The 23,356-nt window shown below is 40.0% G+C and overlaps 1 protein-coding gene across 3 annotated transcripts in view; it reads right to left on the reverse strand.

Moving 5' to 3' along the window:
* Nucleotides 1-615: 615 nt before the first annotated feature.
* LOC124545370 (prolactin-releasing peptide receptor-like) overlaps nt 616-23,356 on the reverse strand; it is an 835,248-nt gene continuing 812,507 nt past the window's right edge. For 2 of the 3 annotated variants that reach the window (XM_047124280.1, XM_047124281.1), the window contains 2 exons: nt 9,920-10,161; nt 616-1,067 (listed from right to left, as the gene is read on the reverse strand). In XM_047124280.1, coding sequence (XP_046980236.1) covers nt 9,938-10,161 — 224 coding nt within the window. In that variant the 3' untranslated portion in view covers nt 616-1,067; nt 9,920-9,937. Of the gene's footprint in view, nt 1,068-9,862; nt 10,162-23,356 lie in introns of all 3 variants that reach the window. The other variant, XR_006967612.1, reaches the window with a different exon arrangement.

The raw sequence follows: 23,356 nt of genomic DNA on the forward strand, positions 1-23,356 counted from the left end.
TGCTGGGAGAGTTCACACCCAAATGCTGAATCATCGTTGCTTTAAGTATACAAAGAAGGATACTATCCTTTTAAATACTGAAGCCCAGTTTATTTCTTTTCTTAAGGGGTCACATGAAATGCAGTATACAGCACATCCATATGCCCTAGTGTCTGTAGAGTTTTCATAAGCGACACTACGTGAGCTGTGGGATGTATGAAAAGTGAACGAAAACATAGTACTGGGAGACAGCTGAAAACAGTTATGACACCATTTATGCAGGTAGTGCGCAACGAAAGCTTTCATTTTGCTCTCCACAATTCCTTGTTTGGACATCTCAATTAAAGAACATGGAAAGGGCAGTGTATTTTATTTTGCATTGATCTGATTATCATATAGTCATCTCTCGTATAATACAGCGTACCATGGCTTGATGTGTCGATCTCATTAGGAAACGTATAGAGCAAAATGATTTAATTCCACAATATGGCTGTTCTTAGTGTTGATGGACTTTCGTAACTACACTGAAAAACACAAAATCAGTATGTACATATAGAGCTCGTTAACATAAAATATTATCATTTTGTATGGTTTTCACTTCAGACTTTTTTATTTTGAGAGAGAAAAACACGGAACTTCAGTGTTTCAAAATATTTATTATTGCAAATAATTTACAGAGATGTGCATTGTAATATAATGAAACTTCTTAATATAAAAGATTTCTATATACATATGTATTAAATCTCCGAAAGGAAACCATTTGTTTCAAATATTTCAGTTGGAGTACACTCCTTCACTATTATCAAGTATTATGGGATCACATCCAGCAATTATTATGAGACAGCCTTTCATAGAATAATATTAAATTCACAGTTTGCAGAAGATGGGTGCGAGTGATTCTGTTTTTGTTGTTGTTGTTGTTCAATGCACAGGACGATTGATTTTCCTGTTCACTGCCTGAGTCTCTCCAGAAGAAGAAATTTTCGTTTTCCACAGCTGTTTGAGGACCTACATGATGATCAGACTAGCTCCTCTTGGTTGATTATGTAGGCTTGGAACCGACACTGTCGTACAATCTCACAAAGAAACTGAAATACAGAAAGGAATACATGATTATCATTTCCACTAACCATATTTTGAATATTTCACGACAACTGAAAATTTTTACCAGACGAGGATTTATTTCATAAAAATGTTTTTGTTCATTAATGTCTGTTGCCAGGTGACAACCACATTTATACCGATGAAATCTCTATGCCACCAAAGCAACGATAAGAATCTGAATATGAATGGAGATTCCACAACACTGACTTAAAACAGCAACATGCAGGTAAGTAATATTTTAATTGCTTTCAAAATAAAAATGTTTATCTTCTTTGCATATGAGGGTAATTTACAAATTAAATAAAAAAAATCACATAAAATTACTCCTGTTACGTCTATTTTCTCTGTTTAAGTTTCAGCTTATTCTTATAACATTTTCTTAGTAAATACCTGATAAACGGTGCAGTTAAGGGTAGTGCATCATAAATAACTATTTTTCAAATTTCTCTAATTACCACTTCAGACTTAGGACACTCTCAAAAGTAGTTTCACAGAGATACGATAATACTCATTCGAGTTGTCTTTTACCTTATCAGTACAGAACTTCTCTCCACACGACAGTTACATTTTTGCTTCAAGAGTCTTCGAAGAGATTACAGAATTTGTTATTAGTTGTAAAGGAACAATACAGTAAGTATCTCGTAATGGACTGTAACCTGTAATGGTCTAATCGTTCTTATAGTTCTCTTAGGTTTAGCTCATGGCTGAAGACTCTTCCACTTTGGGTTGTAGATTAGCAATCTTCATCGACGCAAATTTTATTTGGCTTGTGTGTTTCCGCCCCTTATACAGGAAAAGACGAATTTTTTGCGTCTTAAATGATTCTGTAAGGGCTTAAAACCGATCTGAAAGTAAATATATGTTGCTGCGTGGTGGGATTTACTTTTCTGATGTGAATAAAATTTATAATTTGGGAACCAACAAGTACAACCGCATTGTGGAAAAAAGATTTAACTCATGAAGCATCAATGAGATTTTCTGTGAAATACCTTGTGTTAGTAAAATATATAAGAACAAGAATAATAATTTGTGTGCTACACAGGGTTTAGAGAGCAGTCATTAAATAAATGATGTAATTCTACAGATGAATTAAGGTCACTCTATGGATAAAGTAAGAGGCAATAAGTATGAGACTTTTCGGGCGACTAAGCTTGAAGATTGATGCACGGAACAACACTGTAGTTGGAACTGACGAAAACCAGTATTTGAAAATTTGTGCTAAGGTGATATGGGACCAAACTGCTGAGGTCATCGGTCCCTAAGCCTACACACTACTTAATCTAACTTAAAGTAGCTTAACGCTATGGACAACACACACACCCATACCCGAGGGAGAACCCGAACTTCCGGTGGGGGGGGGGGGGGGGGGGGGGGGGAGGGGCAAAACAAGCATTCTCGCACAAAAAGTAGAGTTACAATATATAAAAGTTCGGCTTGTGGACACAAATGTGTGTAAACTGTTATATGTACATGGAATTTTCTAAGATAAGGGAAACTTTCTAGAATGCAGTGTGCAAAAAGATACCTAAAATATTCTCATTAATAGGAGGAAAATAGAGATACAGGCACGTGATACGCAATGGGTTAAAGATGCAAATAACATTTATTACAACAGGAGATCAAGAAACACTATGCCATGACATAAGCCATGTAAACCAAGATTGTAACTTGCCACTCTTGCTCAAAAAAATGCGTGTAAATTCCTGAGGGACCAAACTGCTGAGGTCATCGGTCCCTAGACTTACACACTACTTAAGCTAACTTAACGCTAAACTCACACCCATGTCCGAGTGAGGGCTCGAACCTCTGGCGTGACTCTTGCTCAACTTGTACAGCTTGACAAAGAGGGAATGATGTTAGGGAATGATAATTCGAGTTAAAGGGAAATAATCAGTAATTAAGTCCACAGTATACATAGTCTATTCAGTTGAAGCTAAGGCAGACATTCAACATGTGTAGAATGAATTTAACACCATGCTGAAGCAGCACACTTACCACCGACATCGGGGATAACAGTGAATTAAAGACAGCAGTGATGAAGGGTAATCAAAACGTTGAATGTTAACCCGTAAACCCAAGAATTGAGATGTATGCGGCAAAATAATGTAAAACATTTAATATCTCAGAAGCAAAGGGACATCAGCATCAGATCGTTTAAAGCTGTATTCGATGAAAAATATCCGCTTGTATAAAATGATTAGGACGTTTCTGAAACTGCACGAATGGAGTGCAGCTTTGAAATGTGGATTGAGCAAAAAACGGAAACATGATTAGAGGTATACCACAACGAATTGAGAGAGAAATAAGGTAACAGAAGGAAAACAAAGTAATTGGTACTTGTACTGTGCTTTATACCAGTAGATATGGTTAAGTTGGCACTGAAGTGGAAATAGAGAGGAAATGTTTTGAAGTGCGCAGAAGAACTCTTGATTAAGTTAAGGAACAATACAAGGAGAAATAATGGAAATGTGAACATTCACAGCCGGCCGGAGTGGCCGTGCGTTTGTAGGCACTACAGTCTGGAGCCGAGCGACCGCTACGGTCGCAGGTTCGAATCCCGCCTCGGGCATGGATGTGTGTGATGTCCTTAGGTTAGTTAGGTTTAATTAGTTCTAAGTTCTAGGCGATGGATGACCTCAGAAGTTAAGTCGCATAGTGCTCAGAGCCATTTAAACATTCACAAATAACTTGGAGAACATAACAAAAATTACGGTGTAATAAACGAAGTATTTCAAAAGTAATGGTCAGTATTTTGAAAATGAAAAAGAGAGAAACTATCAAGTACTTTCCAATGCCTGTGGTCTACAAATTCGCAGTTTATTGAAAAGTGCATTTGCGTTTAGAAATTTGTAGAAATGTGTAATCAAGACTTCGCGAAGAATGTTAAGGCAAGTATTCTACTTGCTGCTCCTCAGTAAGAATGTAAAGTGTCTGTGGAATGATCTACGGATTATCTCTTGGAGATTTTAAGACTTCCACAGCTGCTGATATCGTTCTCAGTGCTACGTAATCTTTGATTTGGTGTTACAGTGTCGCCAGTGGCATTTTGTGCGACCGTGTGTAGAGGAATTCATGAGAAATCTCTTGAGATGCGATGATCCAGGCTCCGTTCCGTTTCTCACCATACGCCGTATCGTAACCTATGTACCTTATATTATGGAGGAAAAAAATTATTAGGAGCACTGTCACTGGTAAACCACAACTTCTATTGTCGCAGTAAAGGAATATTTTCAAAAATACATGGAAGAACAGGTAATTCAAAACTTTACTGCTCTGCTGTGATACCACGTCAAGTTACGACGTATGGATGATTCTGTCCAGAAACTAGAATAAAAAAAGCTTGTTTCACTTATGAGTGACGATTGATGTCAGTCGGAGCGTGAAGGTTGTGGGAATTAAAACCTCATAGCAAATGAGTCGAGGTTCACCTGTGTAGAGTATAATGTTGTTCCTTGTTGCTGTCTAAATCCGAAATGAAGCGTACGAAGAGCTTATACACAAATATTGCACTTAACTGCAGGTAATACAGGTGAAGAGTTGTAGGTCTGATGATAGCCTTACGTTTCTATGACTGTGCAGGCTCTAGGAGAATAACTGTTCTCGAAGATGCGTGTTTGGCGACAACATGACTGATGATAGTATGCTCCAGGTTTTGCGGTATGAACTGGAAACATACTGGTTCGTGTTTATCCTGGCATACTCTTCCTTTTTCTATTATTTTTGTACTGTATATTGTAGTAGTTCATAAACGATAGAACGTCGGACCACTGGTCTCGAAAATGCCATGTTTATCGAATTTCTACGTTGCAATTATAATAATACTGTGCTCATTATAATGTATTGATTATTAATTTCGAAACATTTTGAATGCAGAACAATTCCTTACCTTTCATACCTCAGTAGTCGTTCGATTGGTTCTATGTAGCCCTCAGCACTTTCCTGTTTAAAGCCTTATGCTATTCGTTTCATCCCCACGTAACTACTTCACTCAATATGTTCTCTAATCGGTCTTACGTATTCCTGCCTTTGTCACCCACTTGTGACTTTTCCCTCTGCTACCTGCACCTAGTTAAACTATTTCTGCATATCAGAGCAGAATGTCCCTCTAATCAGTTGCTTATTGTGCTGGTGGCCTTTCCGTGAACAGATGAAGAAATAATCGAAGGAAAGTAAGAGGAAACAACAGATTGCGAAGAACAAAATCTGGTACGTGGTACTCTGGCGTTACGATACTTTTAGACTTGCGCTGTGTCATATTGCAATATTTTCTTTGGATCTGGGACCACAGTTGCTAAGTACTTCTACAGTCTTTCCATAGCTCCTACAGCTGTCAGTTCTTCGTATTTTTTCTATGCTATCGCACAGTTTCAGCCTATAAATGTTTACGAGCACCTATTTAAGTTTGTTGACTCTACGATCATCTAAGATCTGCGATAGAAAGTATCGCCATGTTGGTCTCGTATAGGTGTAGTATATAAATCACGATCCACCTTGTACTTCTCAGTTTAGATGTCATCTGTAATTAAAAGTGTAAAATTTGACAGTTGGCGGCTAAAATCGTGTATATAAACACTCAACGTACTTTGTATTACTCAAGAGCACTTTACGTGACTTGTAAGTAGATGTTGTACAGTTTTAATCATGGAAATGACGTGTGCAACCAGAATAACAAGACTTTGGACATTAGGACATGGTTTATGTAGAACAAGTGTAAGAGACAAGTATACCCATACTTGCAATTGCAGATCTTTCACGATCATACAACGAATAAATGTTTCTATATAGTCGAAAATTGCCTAAGACCGAAATTGTGTAACAGCAAGGAGGAGAATTAAAACTTCTCCACGAAAAAATAACATTTTGCAGACAGATAACCGAAATGAAAGCAGTGGTTCTGGTGCTTGCATAGCGGTGTAACACAATTGAGATTTTGATAGAAAAAGTGAAAATCAGAGGCATATCAGTTTTCTACATCTTACATATTCTGAGCCTAACTAATGTCGCCGCCCGCTGTTCACTTCCTCTCAAAAAGCCCAGCGAACCGGAGCAGCAGAGGGAATGTAGCAGTTACGCCGGGCCATCCAAGACGTCTTTAGCTGCTTACTCATTATGTTTGAGAGCTGACTGCATCAGCACAGCCCCGAAATAAAGGAGCAAAGCAAAATCACGTGAGACATGGATTCATCACAGCAGAAAGGGGCGAAGCGGCAACCACTTCTGAGCAAGTAGGTGCTGAGAGTGTTGAGCCGGCCGTTTTTTCTTTTTTTTTTTTTCTTTTTTTTTTCTGGGTGTTGTTTGAGACCGCCTCGGTGTGGCGGTAGCATATCAAGCGCTTAACAGACAAATGGTTCAAAGCACTATGGGATTTAACATCTGAGGTCTTCAGTTCCCTAGACTTAGAACTACTTAAACCTATCTAACTTAAGGACATCACACACATCCATCCCCAGGATTCGAACCTGTGACAGTAGCAGCCAAATGGTTCCGGACTGAAGCGCCTAGAACCGCTCGACCACAGGGGCCGGCCGTGACAGACAAACTGTCACAGTGGCATACTACCGAAATCTCTATTGTCAGGCTAACACTCTTCAGTTGGACATTTTTGCCACGCCAGAACGCCGCAGCCCATTTCACACAGTACACCGACGCAAATGCTGCTTACTGGGCTATCAACTTTTGTGTCGCCTTACATATATTCCCGATATTCAGTTCTTGGTTTTCCTCGAATGAAGAAGCAATTCGTAGCAGGTGTTTTCAGAATGATGTCGCTGCAGCAAAAATACAAACGGCTACAACCAAGGTCTCCGCCAAGTCACTCACTGTGGAAGAAAAGACAAGGCGCATACCGAGAGTAAGGTCCGATCGGTCGTTTAATGTAAACCACAGTGAAAATCCGATAAAACTTTGTATATGTGTGTTGGGCAGTGTCTCCAGTATGTCCGCCGATTGCGTCACGTCTGTCTTTTCAGGTCTGAGCGCCCAGTGAGCACGTAAACACGCCTAGAAAACAGTGTCTCCCGCCAAGTATGAGTGCCCGTGACAAATTTCGCCTGATTTGATGCGGCCCACACAACATAACTGTCATGCATTTTCTTCTTCATGACATTTCTCGACCGCACTCTGCAAGGGCAATGAGGACACCCCTACAGTGTTTTCGATGAGAAGTGTTTGATTGCCCTCCATACTGTCCGGACTTAGCTCCCTCTGATTTTCATCTCTGCTGACGTGAACCGCTGACTATGAAGTCAACATTTTGGCATAGACAACGAAATGAAGATCAGCGTAGAGAATCGACGAAAAGTGCAGGTTACTCCCTTCTATGTCGAGGTATTGGAAAGTTAGTAGAACGCTACGACAAATGTATCAAATGGGGTGGCGACTATGTAGAGATGTTGCTGGAAGGTGTGGCTAAGTATTACAAGTAAAACACTTTTGATTTTCACTGTGATTTCCATTTCGCTACCCATCGGACCTTACTTTCGGAATACGTCTCGTATGTTGCATTGACAGGTGAATGCGTAGAGAAGGATGAAGTCCAACACCAAATGTAGGGGTCGCAAGCTCATTTTCTTTTTTTTTTATAGTAATAATTATAACTTTATGACTACTCTCGTCTCGCAATCAGCGAAGGAAAAATTGACAACAGTGGGTGGCATGGAATCGTTCAGAAAAGTGTCGTATTTGATTTTATTTCATCGTATAAACCAACAGCAAATTGTAACTGAAGACCGTACTCCCGAAACTCAACAACTACAAAACATCCAAAGATGTATTCGTGTACTTTTAAATGCAGTATATGAATTTGACCAAAACTTACTATCTGCCTCTTTAATCTTGGTCAGAAAACTGAAATATTTCTACTTTCGACATCTACAAATAACGAGTTTGGCCACATATGAACATCTACTGATTCTGGTATACATTTAGTCTTTAATTTCGACAAAGTAGCTGACTAGCTCACATTCTAGGTTGCCAGTTACGTGCCCGCTTTTAGGATATTTGGTACCAATGGAAAGGATTTCAGAAACCCGAAACCCTGAGCCTGCCACCACGCCATAATGAGGTTCTAAATCACCATGGCACCTGTATAGTTCTGGGAAAGGTTTGCCACGTGAGTCATTTCAAGACCACTGCTAACATATTACTAAAAGAGAGCTACCATTTAAAATGTCTGAACCAAGAGTTCTTATTTACAAGGCATGTACCAAACAATTTGAAGCCATGTTCATATCCCCCTCGATCACTGTTGAAGTGAAGAAAAGTAACACAGTATCAAGAACGCTCATCTTCAGTAAAATATAGAAAACATGAGGGTTTCAAAAACAGCTGTGGATGTGAATAAATTAGAGAGATTTTTTGTTACGTCACCAGGAGACGTCCGAGAGTTGTGCGGGAACGCATTAGGGCTGTGGTCGTCAAACTGGCTCGAAGCCCGTATGTCGAGGTGTCCAGGGCGTCGCCCTACAGTGTCAATATTGGCTCTTAATTTAAAAAAAAAAGGTTTGACGACTTATGTCCTATAGTATTACAATGAGCATGAGAATGAAAATAATGATGCACAGTACCTTAATCAACGCATTTATTTAATTGCTATTTTTTCAAGAATTCAAAATAAAATAAAACATTACGACAGTGAAATAATTAATCCGTAGTTTTTGGAAAAAAATTCATGGTTTTTACGTATTATTAATTCACAGCAGAAAGCTGATATAAAATTTTTTCCATCGTTGTGTTATGTATTTCTGGTCGTTTGTGGAACGTAATTTTGTAAGATATAAGAAATGTATACTGTTGAAGTATTTTACTATTTTCTATAATACATAAATGAGCTAGCAGACAGGCTGGGCGCCAATCTGCGGTTGTTCGCTGATGATGGTGTGGTGTAGAGGAAGGTGTCGGAAAGAAGTGACTGTAGGTTGATACAAAATGACCTATGCAAAATTTGTAGCTGGTATAATGAATTATGTAGGAAAATGTAAATTAATGCAGATGAGTAGGAAAAACAAACACGTCACGTTTCGGTACAGGCACTAGTACTGCCCCGTTTGACATAGTCAAGTGTTTCAAATATCTGCATGCAACGTTGTGAAGCGATATCAAATGGAACGAAAATGTGAGGATTGTCGTAGGAAAAGTGAATGGTCGACTTCGGTTTACTGTGAGAATTCGAGGAAGGTGTTGTCCATCTGCTAAGGAGACTGCGTGTAGGACACTAGTTGGACCTGTTCTCGAGCACTGCTCCAGTGTTTGGGATCCGCACCAGCTCGTATTGAAAGAAGACATCTAAGGACTTCAGAGGCGTGCAGCTAGATTTGTTATTGGTGGGTTCGATCAGCGTGTAAGTGTCACAAATATGCTTCAGGAGCTCAGGTGGGGAAGAAGGAAGGAAGAAGATATTCATTTCGAAGAACACTACTGACAATGTTTAGAGAAGCGGCATTTGAAGGTGATTGCAGAATTATCCTACTGCCGCCAACATACATTTCGCGGAAGTGCCACATAGATAAGATACGCGTAATTGGGGCTCATATGGAGGAGTCCAGACAGCCGTTTCTGTCTCGCTCTATCTGCGGGTGGAACAGGAAAGGAAACGACTACTTGTGGTACAGTGCACCCTCCTCCACGCACTGCACTGTGGCTTTCGTAATATGTAAGTAAATGTAGAAGTAATTGAGTAAAGTGTGCTCCATGAAAATTTATTTTTTTGTGGTTGTTCACTTTTGTGAACACAGTCCTCAGTTTAGAGAGTACAGTCGGTTTCTGCTGGCGGGCTGCGAACCTCATTAGAATTTGCGACATCGTCGTCCGTCATCGTGAGCATCTTTCGGCCTCTTACCACTGGGTTCAGACGTCTTTAGAGCGAGCAGAGCTCCTCGCGACTGCCGAACAGGTGGTGCCTGTGGTGGTGCCTGCTCCTGGCGCCGCCGAACACGAACAGCTCCGTGTCCCGGCCGGCCAAGTGTCCGTTCTGCGGTTGGCCAGCCTGCTCGCAGCAACCACCAGCACCGCCGCCGCCGCCGCCACCACCAACAGGACACGCCACACGACGAGACGCCGACCCCCGCAGCAAACCTGAAACTGTTATTTCAAGTGTCTTTCATCATCTTACTTACCAGCAACCCTATATCCAGTTCCTGAAAGAATGGAATTCCCACGCAGGCGTATAATAGATCGCTTTCAAAGGTCGTTGAAAGTCGCCAACTGCTCTCGTTGTCAAACAGTGGATTAATGTACTCTGGATAAGTTATGCTCCGTATTAAACAAAAACAAGTTTTTTACGCATCTCAGTGTTTGTGACCTCACATATCCTGAACTATGTCTGGTACAAAGATATATTTGAAGACATTGGCACAATAACCAGATAAGCTACTTTCATGTAGTTTCAAGTAAAACACGAAAAACTGTCCTGAGACTAGAAACATTTTTTCATTAGCCCTGTCTTTTCCGAACCTTTACTTAGGTCAGAGCACATCAGATAACTTATTAAACGCCAAAACAAATATTTATTATAAAATTTATTGCATTTTAAAGAATGAGCTAGTCTCTCTCTTGCATCAAACAACTTCGCTTTATGAGTGTCATGTCAACTGATTAAACAAGTATCTAAAGCAACAAGATCACGACTTTACAGGTTACTGAATATTATCAGCTGTCTTACAAATTCAAAATGTATATACTATAGTAAGAGTTACAGCTTTGGTGGGTTAATAAGTTCATTGTGCTTCTGTTTCTGACAAACTGGGTGTAGCATCCGCAACAGAACTGTCCCATACCAACTTATTAAGTCCATATCTCAAACTCGCGCATCCTTCTTGCCAAGCTTCAAGACATCTTTATGTGCCTCAGATTTAACTGGAAGAGGCACTCTATGTTGTTTTCCTCGGCAAAAATTAAAAATTGTTGATGTTTTTTGAATGATGATACTGGTTGTGGTAACGGTGCACTACAAGGAGCCAGATATGTGTGCTCACTGTACTGGAAGAACCTGTACTTTGAAATACAGTGAAGAGCCAATGAAACTGGTACACCCGCCTAATATCGTGTAACGCCCCCGCGAGGACGCAGAAGTGGCGCAACACGACGTGGCACGAATTCGACTAATGTCTGAAGAAAGGTTGGAGCGAACTGACATCACAAATCATGCATAATTGTCCATAAATCCGTAAGAGTACGACGGGGTGCAGATCTCTTCTGAACAGCACCTTGCAAGGCATCCCAGATGTGCTCAATAACGTTCATGTCTGGGGAGTTTGGTGGCCAGCGGAAGTGTTTAAACTCAGAAGATCGTTGCTACTCGTAGAAAATTCTGGACTTGTGGGGAGTCGCATTGTCTTCTTGGAATTTCTCAATTCCCAAGTCCTCCTTAATACACAATGGACATTAATGGATGTAGGTGATCAGACAGGATGCTTACGCACGTGTCACCTGTCAGAGTCGCATCTAGACGTATCAGGGGTCCAATATCGCTCTGATTGCACACGACCCACACCATTACAGAGCATGCAGCAGCTTGAACAGTCCCCTGCTGACATGCAGGGTTGATGGATCCATGAGGTTGTCTCCACAGCCGTACACGTCCATTCGCTTGATACAATTTCAAACGAGACGCGTCCGCCAGGCAACCATGTTTCCAGTCATCAACAGTCCAATGTCGGTGTTGACGGGCCCAGGCGAGGCATGAAGCTCAGTGTCGTGCAGTCATCAAGGGTACACGCGTGGATCTTCGGCTCTGAAAGCCCATATTGATGATGTTTCGATGAATAGTTCGCACGCTGACACTTGTTGATGGCCAAGCATTGAAATCTGCAGCAATCTGGGAAGGGCTGCAGTTCTGTCACGTTGAATGATTCTATTCAGTCCCCGTTGGTCCCGTTCTTGCAGGATCTTTTTCCGGCCGCAGCGATGTCGGAGATTTGATGTTTTACCGGATTCCTAAAATTCACGGTACACTTGTGAAATGGTCGTATAGGAAAATCCCCACTTTATCGCTACCTCAGAGGTGCTGTGTCTCATCGTTCGTGCGCCGACTGTAACACCAAGTTCAAACTCATTTAAATATTGACAATCTGCCAGTGCAGCAGCAGTAAACGATCTCACAACTGCGCCAGACACTTAGTGTCTTATATAGGCGTTGCCGACCGCAGCGCCGTATTCTGCCTTTTTCCATATCTCTGTACTTGAATACCAATGTCTATATGTTATTTGTCGCTTCAATGTAGTAAACCTCATTATCAGTTTACGTTATTACCTGTAACGTTATTACGTTGAACTGAAACAACAGTTTTGTTTGGATAAGAAGTCTAAAAATAGACCGTGTGTAACATCAACTACTGTGAATTTTTTGGGAGTATTTCTGACGAGTTTTTCCAGTCATTTGGATGGTATAACTACGCCTTTCACAAGCCGAAATCTGAAACTTGTTTGTTACAATGGCAAGGTAATTCCCAGACGGGTCTGGTTCTTACCACAAACACCCGACATTCACGAGTCTGTTGCCTATTTCATCCTGAACTGTTCGCATCAAACTATGATGTCGTAGTAAGATCTCACTTTCGGCCAAAAGGGAACGTACCGGAATATTTCAACAATGCCCTGAGTTTTGCAAGTACCTTTAGTGGTGTCTGTGGATAATGTCTGCTAAATATATCTCAGGAACATAAAATCTCCGATTTCCAGGCAGCTGCCGCTGTAGATCACAAGTGGTCTCATTACGAGGCACTGGATGAATACAGTCTGGGTACGTTACGCTCCATTTTAAGCAACAACAAGCCTTTCACACTTTTCAGTGTTTATGACATCATATCTCACGAAGTATGGGCCATGAAATAATTTTTCAGATACACTCAGTGATGTACGTGGATACTGTCTGCAAACTGCTACAAGACAGTGTGACGCACGCACCCCGTCCTCCCTCTCTCGTGGGCCTGAGTCCATGAGATATAACGTCATAAACACTAAAATGCGTGAAAAACTTATGCTGCTTGAAATGGAGCGTAACCCATCTAGACTGTATCATCCAGTGCCTCGTAATGAGAACACTTAGTGCCTTCCAATAAAACTTTAAGCATAATTTCAGTTCTCTTTTAAAGTTTCTCTCGGTTACACGCTTAACATCACATATTTATCACATTAACGCATTTGTAAAGCTGTTATATGCAAGGAATTTCGATCCTTTAAAGAATCATGGGTTTTACTGGTTTACCAGATAACATGTACACATTCTTGGTGTCTCTAGTATGGGAGATCCCTTCAGGGCCATAACTAAACCTCTGTGCAGAGCACAACATTCACCCTTGAAGTTGTCTGTCGACTATCCTGTTACATGTATGAGTCACGGATGTATGCTAACACCAAAAATAAGCTGCAAAGCATTCGTTTCAAAGCTTCCAGCGAATATTATCCCTGAGTGCAATCAACTATTAGCCAATATCGCTTCATCCATCCTACCAACATCAGCATCAGACACTAGCTAAACTTTGGAATGCAAAAGAATTTTCTTTAAATATTTTTATTTTTAATATGACGAAAGATAATTGATATTTAGCATTTACAAGTGTTTTGTTAAATCACAAATTAGAGAGCCAAAGAGACAATTGGTACTGCTTATTTCTAACACTTTGTTTCTATGGAATGATGAGGCAGTTTTCAGTTCTTCACGGTTGCTACCTACCAGTCCTTGTACCTACACTGAGTGCAAGCACTTGCAACAAAGCATGCTTCCTCTGCATCATTCCTTCCCTTAGCGACAGTTGCGTCATCCACACTCTGTACCCCCCATTAACAATCAACCAAGTTAAAATATGTGAACTATGCTTACTGTGTGTAAATAACATGATTGGTCGACTGATTAATTGTGAACTAACTGGAACTGGACTTCACGTATCCAAAGCATTGCCTCTTACCATTGTCACTTGTAATAATAATGCTGGTTAGGCCCTACATCGATATAGTAGCCATTACATGTTTACTGTTGTGCAGTCAATTAGTTCGTGTATCTCCTGCGAAGTCAATAATGCAGAAGTTTCTAGTCCACTGCAGGAAATATCTACAACGACGAAGATGGCATTTTCATAAGATATTTAAGCATATCTGTCATGTATGTATCAATTTTACTGTCTTAAATTCTTGTTGCAATAGCCAATGTTTACGTGTAATGGGTAGACTATGTGAAGAAGACTTTATTCATACCTTAGTTCGACAAATATCTATCACATTGTTGCACTCATATGGCTATTTTTTCAGACGCACATAATCACTGGTAATTTATGTTATGAGTATCATATCCTTATGAAATAGTGGTAACAGTATATGATTTAGTTTTGTGCCCAAAATAGAATAGAACACTTTTGTTATTTACTCCCAGAATATTTCATTTTACATTTCAGGGGGTAATTATCACCACGTCACGAACCATTGCTTACAGGGAAGCGTATACAATCTGGGCAGCGACTCAGCAGCTGTAGGGAGCTTATCTCCCTCACACGCCAAGCATAGTTCTCTGGTAAGTGTACATTCCTTGTGATGTGAGTGAAAACCTCACAGGAACTGAGAGGCAGGTATAGTATTTCTAACCTATAGTTCATTGTGTTCCTCCTCAGATTACCTGACATTATATGTATGTGGCTCATGTTCCTGGACGCTCACCACCCTTTATTTGAAATAATAGAGTCAAGAAGTATATCTTATTTTAGAAACATTTAAAAAATAGATGTTAACGAAATAAGTGTGTAAGTGTGTGTGTGTGTGTGTGTGTGTGTGTGTGTGTGTGTGTGTGTGTGTGTGTGTGCACGTGCGTGCATGTGAGTTTAATATTGCTGTTGTCGTTCCACTATTTCCTTTTTGCATTGCTTTTTGTCCATACAATCTTTACATTCCAAATCTCTAATTTCAGTGCTTCATGTACATTCTGTTTACAGCATTCTTGCTCTACATTCTGTTTTCAACAATCTTGCTCATCTAGCTCTTTTCCGTTTTTCAGGGCATATCCACTACATTACTCATTTTGGCCGTCTTCAACCACACACCTTTTCAAGATGCCAACACCGAAGTAGCCCCTTGGTTTAAATTATAATCTTCGATTTTCCTCTTTATTTCCTTCTTTGTTATGTGATCCAGCCCTGATAATATGCTATTCCTCCTCCAGTAGTCCATTTCCATTGTTTGAAGCCTCTGTTTATCATTCTTATTAATTTGGCAGGTTTCTTATCCAAACTTCGAAATATATCGCCCAACTCTATGTTACGTCTTTTGGTTTTTATTGTTAGCTTTTTATTCCATAGGGCTGCATTTAACTGTCAGATAGTCTTTTTGCCTTGTCCAACATTACTTTTTACTTCTTTTTGTGCTCCTTTCACTAACTGATAAAGTTACTCCAGGAATTTTAAAAGCTTTATTTTCTTTTAAGGGGACACTCTCCTGAACGGACTGCATTTTTAGCATTATCTTCACCCTCATGCGCAAATGATCTATAAATGAGAGGTAGCTCAAAATTCATACATACAGTTAGGGTCATTATTCAAAGCATTTCCTAAAAAATCATTGTTATATTTTGTTACTGAGAACCATATTTATAATAGTATAAAAAAGGAACAGTATTTGACTGCAGTACTATTTTCTTTGGAACCACAGCCTTTATAGCTTGGAAAAAGAGTCAGAGTACAGAAAACATTCACATAAGCGTTTTATGCCCCCAGTTTCCTTCCATGATGCTGATCTGTGAAAAAGACAAGTAATTTATTGTACTACAACAAAAATATTTAAAATTCTAGCTCAAATATCACCGACATCATCATTATGTCATAAATTTTTCAGGAAATATTAGGTATGGGAGGTAGAGAAGGTCATTCTAAACATCTGTATCAATTTTTGTGGTTTAACTTCAGTTATTTAGGAGAAAAGTGTACCTAAATGATGAAAATTCAAGTTTTCAGTAAATCGCAAAAGAAGATTTACAGTTTTATTAACTTAACACTACGCTCGTTTAGAACATTCCAGCTGCGTACTCCAGTTGTCCTCCTGTTTCCTTATCCTCCATACTCTTTCTCTTCAGTCTTTTCTTTATCCTTGACTGCTTGGTAGCAGCTTCTGCAGCTGTCTCTGCTTCGGTTACCTGCCGCTTATCGATAGCAGTTAGAGCTGAAGCAATATTTCTTCCCGTCTGGATGTTTAGTTTATTCACAACTTTGCACCATCATTGAATATTATTATTGCATCCATTACACCCATCTTCAGCACTGTCAGCCGAACAAATACAGTTTTGGGTATGCTCTGCCATATACAGCTGCTGAAGCTTTCATTTGCATTCTGAGAGAGGCCATACACACACTTCCTAAGTAGATTTTTATTTGCCAGATCCCTCTATATAGGCCTAATTGCCTCCATTACAGCAAGTGGTAAGGAATGCTTGTGGGTATATTGTATGCCTGTAGCATTGCTGAACTAGGACTTACACCACAAATCTTCCCCTTTTGGACACAAACCATGCTGCGGGGTTTCATCTGTTGACATTCTGTGAAACCATGTTGCCCAAACAGCTCGTCTAATGTTTTCCAAATCTCCTATATTTCTCCTTATTACTAGTCCATAATATTGAGTCAGAGAATCAGTTTCACTTTTTGTAAAACGACCTGGACCACCTATGTGTTTTCTGTCTGACAGTTTTTTTCCACTGAAGTCTTCAAATAATTTTCTCAGCCGAGCTCCCATTCTTTTTTGTATATGCCCAATAAATTCAAGCTTTTCTGTCAGTGTGTCCGCATATGGTCTGTCACTAACAACTGTAGTGTGTTCTTTACAGTCTCCATCCCCAAGGTAGCATACACACTTTACACCACGACTGACCTCCCATCTTCTAAAAATGTTTAGAACTCCTTCCGTTTCCATGTTTCCACTTGGGCCATCAAAGTAATTTACACAAACATGGGTGCCAATAAATTTACTTGAACAACCCTGGCAGTGCTTTTTTAGACATTTATATTCTAGTATCTTACCAGTTTCAATAAATGTGGCAGTTGCAATCCCATTCAGAGAAGTATGACATCTCTCTGCCAAGATCCATCAAATGCTGCTACAATATCTGTATTCTCAGACAAAGTTACTGCTTCTTCTGCTGCTCTTTTCATTGAATGTTCACGTACACCACATAAAGCATTAAGTATTAATTTATTGTATCTGTCAAATTTCAGTGGAGGAGGAGGCAAATCCATCACTGCACAAAACGTCTGGGCAGCTCTTCTTTCCCTTCCAATACATCACATTGCATAAGCAAGCTGAACATTTACTCTGTAATGTCGACTATCAGTTACTGGCGATGTCATAATTTCACTGTGCATCTTACACGAGCTACAGGCAATCACTAACCAACTTGAAAGACCCTTCCTTACTGAAATGTCCTCAGATACGTCAATACTATCTTCAGAATTGCAGTACTTACATTTCACAGAAGTCTCCAAAAATCCTGACGGCATATTTATGTTCACAATCAAATTTCCGTCGTTATAGCTGCTCAGAATACTATTATGCTTGTTCTTATTACATTCAGAAAGCGAAAGTTTACTTTCAGAAGCACTGCTTGTAGGCACAGTTTCTGCGAGTGACTTTTGAAGCAACTAATGGGTATTATTCGGTTGTGTTTGGGACTGGTTGCCGCGAAACTTTCGTTTGGGGCTAAATTTCTTACTCTCGGCATTTGTAGCACAGGAAACATACACAAAGAAACAAAACAAGACACAATACCTACAAAACCACACGTGTATGAAATTCTGAAATCATATATTCTCAGACCTTTGTTTACATTCGAACCATAGCCTTCTACACAAGCCCGTACTTTGGTTCTGAGAGTCAGTGCCTTCTAGAATACACCTGTGTTGAAGATCTGTAACTAACGACGGAAGAAACGGAAGCATCACGTATTCTGATTCACTTCAAACTGACAGATGGGGGTGGCCCATGTGCAACATTACGTTCAACCTGATGTTTTGAACGAACTGAAAAGTATAATGCTCATAAACCATACATTTTTAAAAGCGCAATGAAATGCTCTTTTCTATAGACCAAGAAAATTTTTATAACATTTTTTCGTTATTTTGACGAACATGTATCCTTAACTTGCCAATATCAGCTACCGAATCTATTGTCTCATTTTCTCCCAATGGAAGATCTTTACTTTTAGCAAAATTTATTGAAAGGCTACATTGCTCTTAATGTACCAGAACAGACATTCAACATCTTCAATACCTGTTGCAACAAACACTTGACTATCCTCAAAAAATAGTGTATACAACATGTCTGTTCCAACTGGTGTTACCATGCTGAAGCGTTGCATTTGTATTCTTCTAGGGCTTCCTCTAAATAGATTTTTAATAATATAGAAGCTATAATTTGTAATGAGGTTTAAAATGCAGTCTATGTGGGGTCGCCACTGGATAAGTAAGACTACACGGCATGACTTTTTAAATTGTGTACGCTCTTTACTGACTAAACTGGTAGCAGAGAATTCCCTCACAATTCGCCATTGCAGCTATACCTCCACATTGAGATCCGGTCCACGACCAATGATTCCACTGCAGCGAAATGTACATCATCTGAAAGAAACAGGTTAGTGGATTTCACGTCAACAACCACGAGATGTGACGGACGTGCATATCTCCAATAATGATCTCGCCGCATCCAGTTGTGGTAACCAGGCAGAGTATCCAAAAAAATATGGCACGTACTGCATAAGAAGTAGATTGTATATAAAGGAGGCGTAAACACTGAAAGAGTACTCAAGATTGTGTTAAGAAAATCGACAGAACAGTTATTGGCTAGAATGCATGCAGCAGTAACTTTTACAGTAGCTTCAAGCAGCAAGGAAATGCTTATCAGCCACCGAGTTTGAACTCGCGCAAGACCTAGCAAGAAACGTCAGAGAGGCCTGTAAAATTCTAGCCAAGTGGTTCCAGGAATGTCTTATCTATGAAAAGGTGAGAGAAATGGTTGAGAATAGTACCAGATCAAATCGTTGTTTCAGTTCCTTTTACTGATGAACCGAGGATAGTTGCTGAATAGAAAAACAATAAAATCACCGAGGAAGACTCGTTTACAGCGAAAATGTTGAAAACCTGAGGTGAAATCTCTATTAATGGCCTAAGTCAAAGGATGGAACAGATATGGGAAACTGGAATAATACCTGGTGAATGCAAAGTAGCAATAAATCACACTCCGTTCCATGCCGTGAATTAGTAATTGGCAGTGGCTTGCTCTCAACATGGGGCATCGTTCCAGCCTGAACCAGTGGATCCAGGGAAACTGGCCCAGGGGATGAAGCGTAGCAGTGATTTAAGTGTTGAAAGCCTCGATGTGCTTCCGTCTACCATGGTTAAAGGAAATATTGCCAGTTGTGATCAGTGCCGTCTTATAGTGCAGAGCAGTGCGTCTGGACTGGCCAAAGTAGCAACTCACAGCACAATTTTATTCCCATGTCATTTTGCTTTTGGCGTCAGCACTGGTGTTGCTGCCCCTCCAACAAGAGTACGCCTGCACAACAAAATAGCCACCTGCAGTGCCACAGCAAAGCAGGGAGTGGTGTGCTGTCACAGTGAGGAGCAGTCTGGTGTATGGGACTGAACTGCTAATAGCAGCTTGGTGCCAGCACCAGAGTCCATGGGCAGTGGCGGACTGGAATTGAAGTATGATACTTGGCCTATATGGTACACCAGCTGAGTTTGTTTATGTCACAGCATCGCTAGCCCAGAGAGTTGGCAGGTGGTAGGGGCCCAGTGTGGGTGGAGGACGGGATGGGCACTATAGCCATGAAACTGAGTGGCAGCATATACGATGGGTGTATGAGAGTGAAAAATGGTTCAAATGGCTCTGAGCACTATAGGACTTAACATCTGAGGTCATCAGTCCCCTAGAACTTAGAACTACTTAAACCTAACGAACCTAAGGACATCACACACATCCATGCCCGAGGCAGGATTCGAACCTGCGTCCGTAGTAGCAGCGCGGTTCCAGACTGAAGTGCCTAGAACTGCTCGGCCAACCCGGTCGGCTATGAGCGTGAACCACCCACATTAACTATGTGCGACTGTCAAGGGAGGGGTTGGCATTTTCAGTGATGGAGAACGTGTTTGGCACAGGGCCGTGCATGGCGCGCCAGTGGAGCTTGTTTGTGTACTGGTGTGGATCGCACAGTCAGTTAGCCAGTGACAGCGTCCCAACGAAGATGGATGACAGGAGTACACTGTTAGCATCAAAGAGTGATCCTATAAGGAGGAGAAGCAAGATGGGCATCTAGAAGGCAACACAGATAGCAACTTCTGGAGAGAGAGCAGCTGGCTGGATGTGGCAGAGCAGTAAGTCGTGGAGCAAAGCAGCTAGGCAGCCTGGTGGATTTGCAGTCGTGGTTGAGGACAGCTTGCTGTCAGCATGGGGCATTTTTGCTGTCTACAGCAGTGGATGGTGCTTTCGCTTCGTGGAGCCAGTGTATGCAGCGTCGCCAGCAGTCCAGTGTTGCTAGCTGCATCATGTTTTTGGAAATGACAGTCACAGGAAATTGTGCCAGTTGTAATCACTATAGTCTTGTGCTAACAAGAATGTCTGGGTTGGCCAAGTTAAGATACTAAAATATCACAATTTTCAACAACGGAGAGGTCGTTGAAGGACCTGTGTATTAAAATTGGAAAATTTAATTTTACTGTTTTTTTTAATTTCACAGTTATTGTGTTTTCATTACTTTTATAAATGTATAGATGACACAATTGATGCATCAACAGAAGAACCAAATAACATAGAAGATAAAATGAATATAATGCACCGAAATATCAGATTCTCAGGTGAACATCAGGCGAGAGATTGAATTAGTTTAATTAATATGACTATTTACAGTCACAATAACATACTTTCAACATATATAGAAAACCCACTACCACTGCTGTTGCCATTAACAAAACCTCAAGCCACCTCATGAACCAACTTAAAACTAGTTTCTTTAGGTTTTGGTTAAATTGAGTGTTCTGCATCCTCATCAGCAAAGCAGATACATGCAAAGAAAACTCAAATCTAAAAACAAAATAATGGATATAATACTTCCTTCATAGGCACACTCGTCGAAAGTAAGCTTAAGCAACCATCAACACCAATATAAGTTAAGGAAGAAACGCGAAAATTTGCCACACTCCTATTTCTGGTTATACAAGCTTGCAAATCTTTTCTACCACGTAAGATAAAATTCTTCTTCCACACAGACAATAAACTAGAAAACAAAATTGTTCAAAGTAGTAAGTCTACTGATCAGTTACAGCAAAATACTGGCCTGTTCACATGCTCCAGTTCTTGCCTCTATATAGGACAAACAAGGAAACAATTTTGCAACCCACTAAAAAGAGCGTATGACTGTCCTTCGACTCAAAGACTTAGAGATAAATGCCACTTTGCATCACCTGCAGCTCATCATGAGATCTCTGTTGGTGCTACAGATTGCTGAGAAAGGGTTGCTGATGGATCTCCCTGTACAATTAGAAATTTACATTCAAAAGCTATGATCATCTAATAAAACCTTAATGATCAATTTGAATCTATGCAGAACTATTTCTTTCAGAATTTTCAAGACATCCAGGCAACAAAACACCAAAAGTGACTATAATAAGACATCTGCGTCCTCCTGTGTCAGTTACATTCTCCTAGTCACGTAACAATTACAGCATTCTGCAAATCATTCACTTTTTAATTACATAGCAAATATCTCACTCTATTTGTTTATCTTCTGCATAACTTTTAAATCGTTTTAGATTAAATGAACATTGTCAATAATAGAACACTCCCGAAGTCAGTAAGATCCGCTGAAATACATTATAGGTGCTTCTAATGTTTATACTGTAGAAGAATGCATCTCAGGCCAGAGGTTGTCGTGTAAAGTGTGTAATTTTCATATTCGTATTCTTTCTAATTACATACAGTGTTTACCTTCTGTGAATTAGTGTAAACCCAAGTGCATTTTCATACTGTATATATTTCTATGTAATACCTCATAACATACATTATACGAACGAATTTGTTATAGATTCACGATTTAGTGCGCTGTATACAAGCAAAACATAGCAACTTTTCCATTTCATAAAACTTTCGTTAATGACTACTAAATTTCCATCGTTTACGCCAGCACCATCTGCACAGCGTGTAACTACACTTGACCTATGGTATAATGTTACTCTAATATTTCCATCAGATGACAGGCCTGTAGTCACTCGGAAGCATGTTAAAGGTACAATACGTCGTATCAAAAATCCAGAATAGAGACTGATTTCATATTTATTTCCATAGAAATCATGAACCTCAATCATTGCGCCCAGCAGAGCGTAATTTGCGTTGGTGAATTCTGTTGCTGATTTTGGTTTCTTCTTAATTGCTTGTTTAATGTTAGGGTGTCAGCTTTAGGTTGGGTATATTTTAGGCTTCGGCATTCTGGGCTAAGGTCGATTATTGTGCGTTTTCTTGCTTTCCTTTCAATCTTCGTTATTATTTTTCATGTAATGTTTTTCCCCTTTTATTGGAGGGTTAGCGAAATTCAAAGGGTGAGATTACTTTATCGTGTGTATAATATTTTGTTATCAGGTTACCTTCAATTAGGAAAGCTGATGCACTCAGCGACTGATATTATTTATAAACTTTAGAGTGCAGTAATCAATCGTCCTCTTTTTTGTAGGCTCTATTTGGCAAATCCAGATTTTGGCTAGTGCCTAGCAATTATCATTGGACTAATTCCACTATATTCTAGTCTCGATACATGTCAGTTCCCTGTTGTTCGGACGCCCAAACAACAGGGAACTGACATGTATCGAGATTAGAATATAGTGCATGGATAACGGCTGGGCACTAGACGAAATCTGGATTTGCCAAATAAAACCTACAAAAAAGGACGACTGATTGCTGCGCTCTATAATTTAAAAAATATTTGGTTAGTAATTAAGTTTTGCGTTTTGGATACCTTATTTGTGTCATCTTGTGTATGCACCCCTTTGGTTTGAAGGAACGCATGACTTTGCTGAACTTTAATTTTTCACTATAAACTCACCTTTGTCATTCATGGAACTGTTCCAGATTTATCGCAGATTCAGAGATCAGCAGCAAGACGCTGCTGACGTACATTTGAAAGAGAAAGCGGTCCCCAAATACTGCTAAGAGCAATAGTATTTATCGCATTCAGCTTTTCCGCTGGGGGCGGTGAGTTTCGTAATTTTGTCGTTCTGTCTGGTGCGTCACTTCGTAATATAACTAAAACAAAGTCCAACAC

The sequence above is a fragment of the Schistocerca americana genome, chromosome 8 (genome assembly GCF_021461395.2).
Source record: "Schistocerca americana isolate TAMUIC-IGC-003095 chromosome 8, iqSchAmer2.1, whole genome shotgun sequence".
NCBI lineage: Eukaryota > Metazoa > Arthropoda > Insecta > Orthoptera > Acrididae > Schistocerca > Schistocerca americana.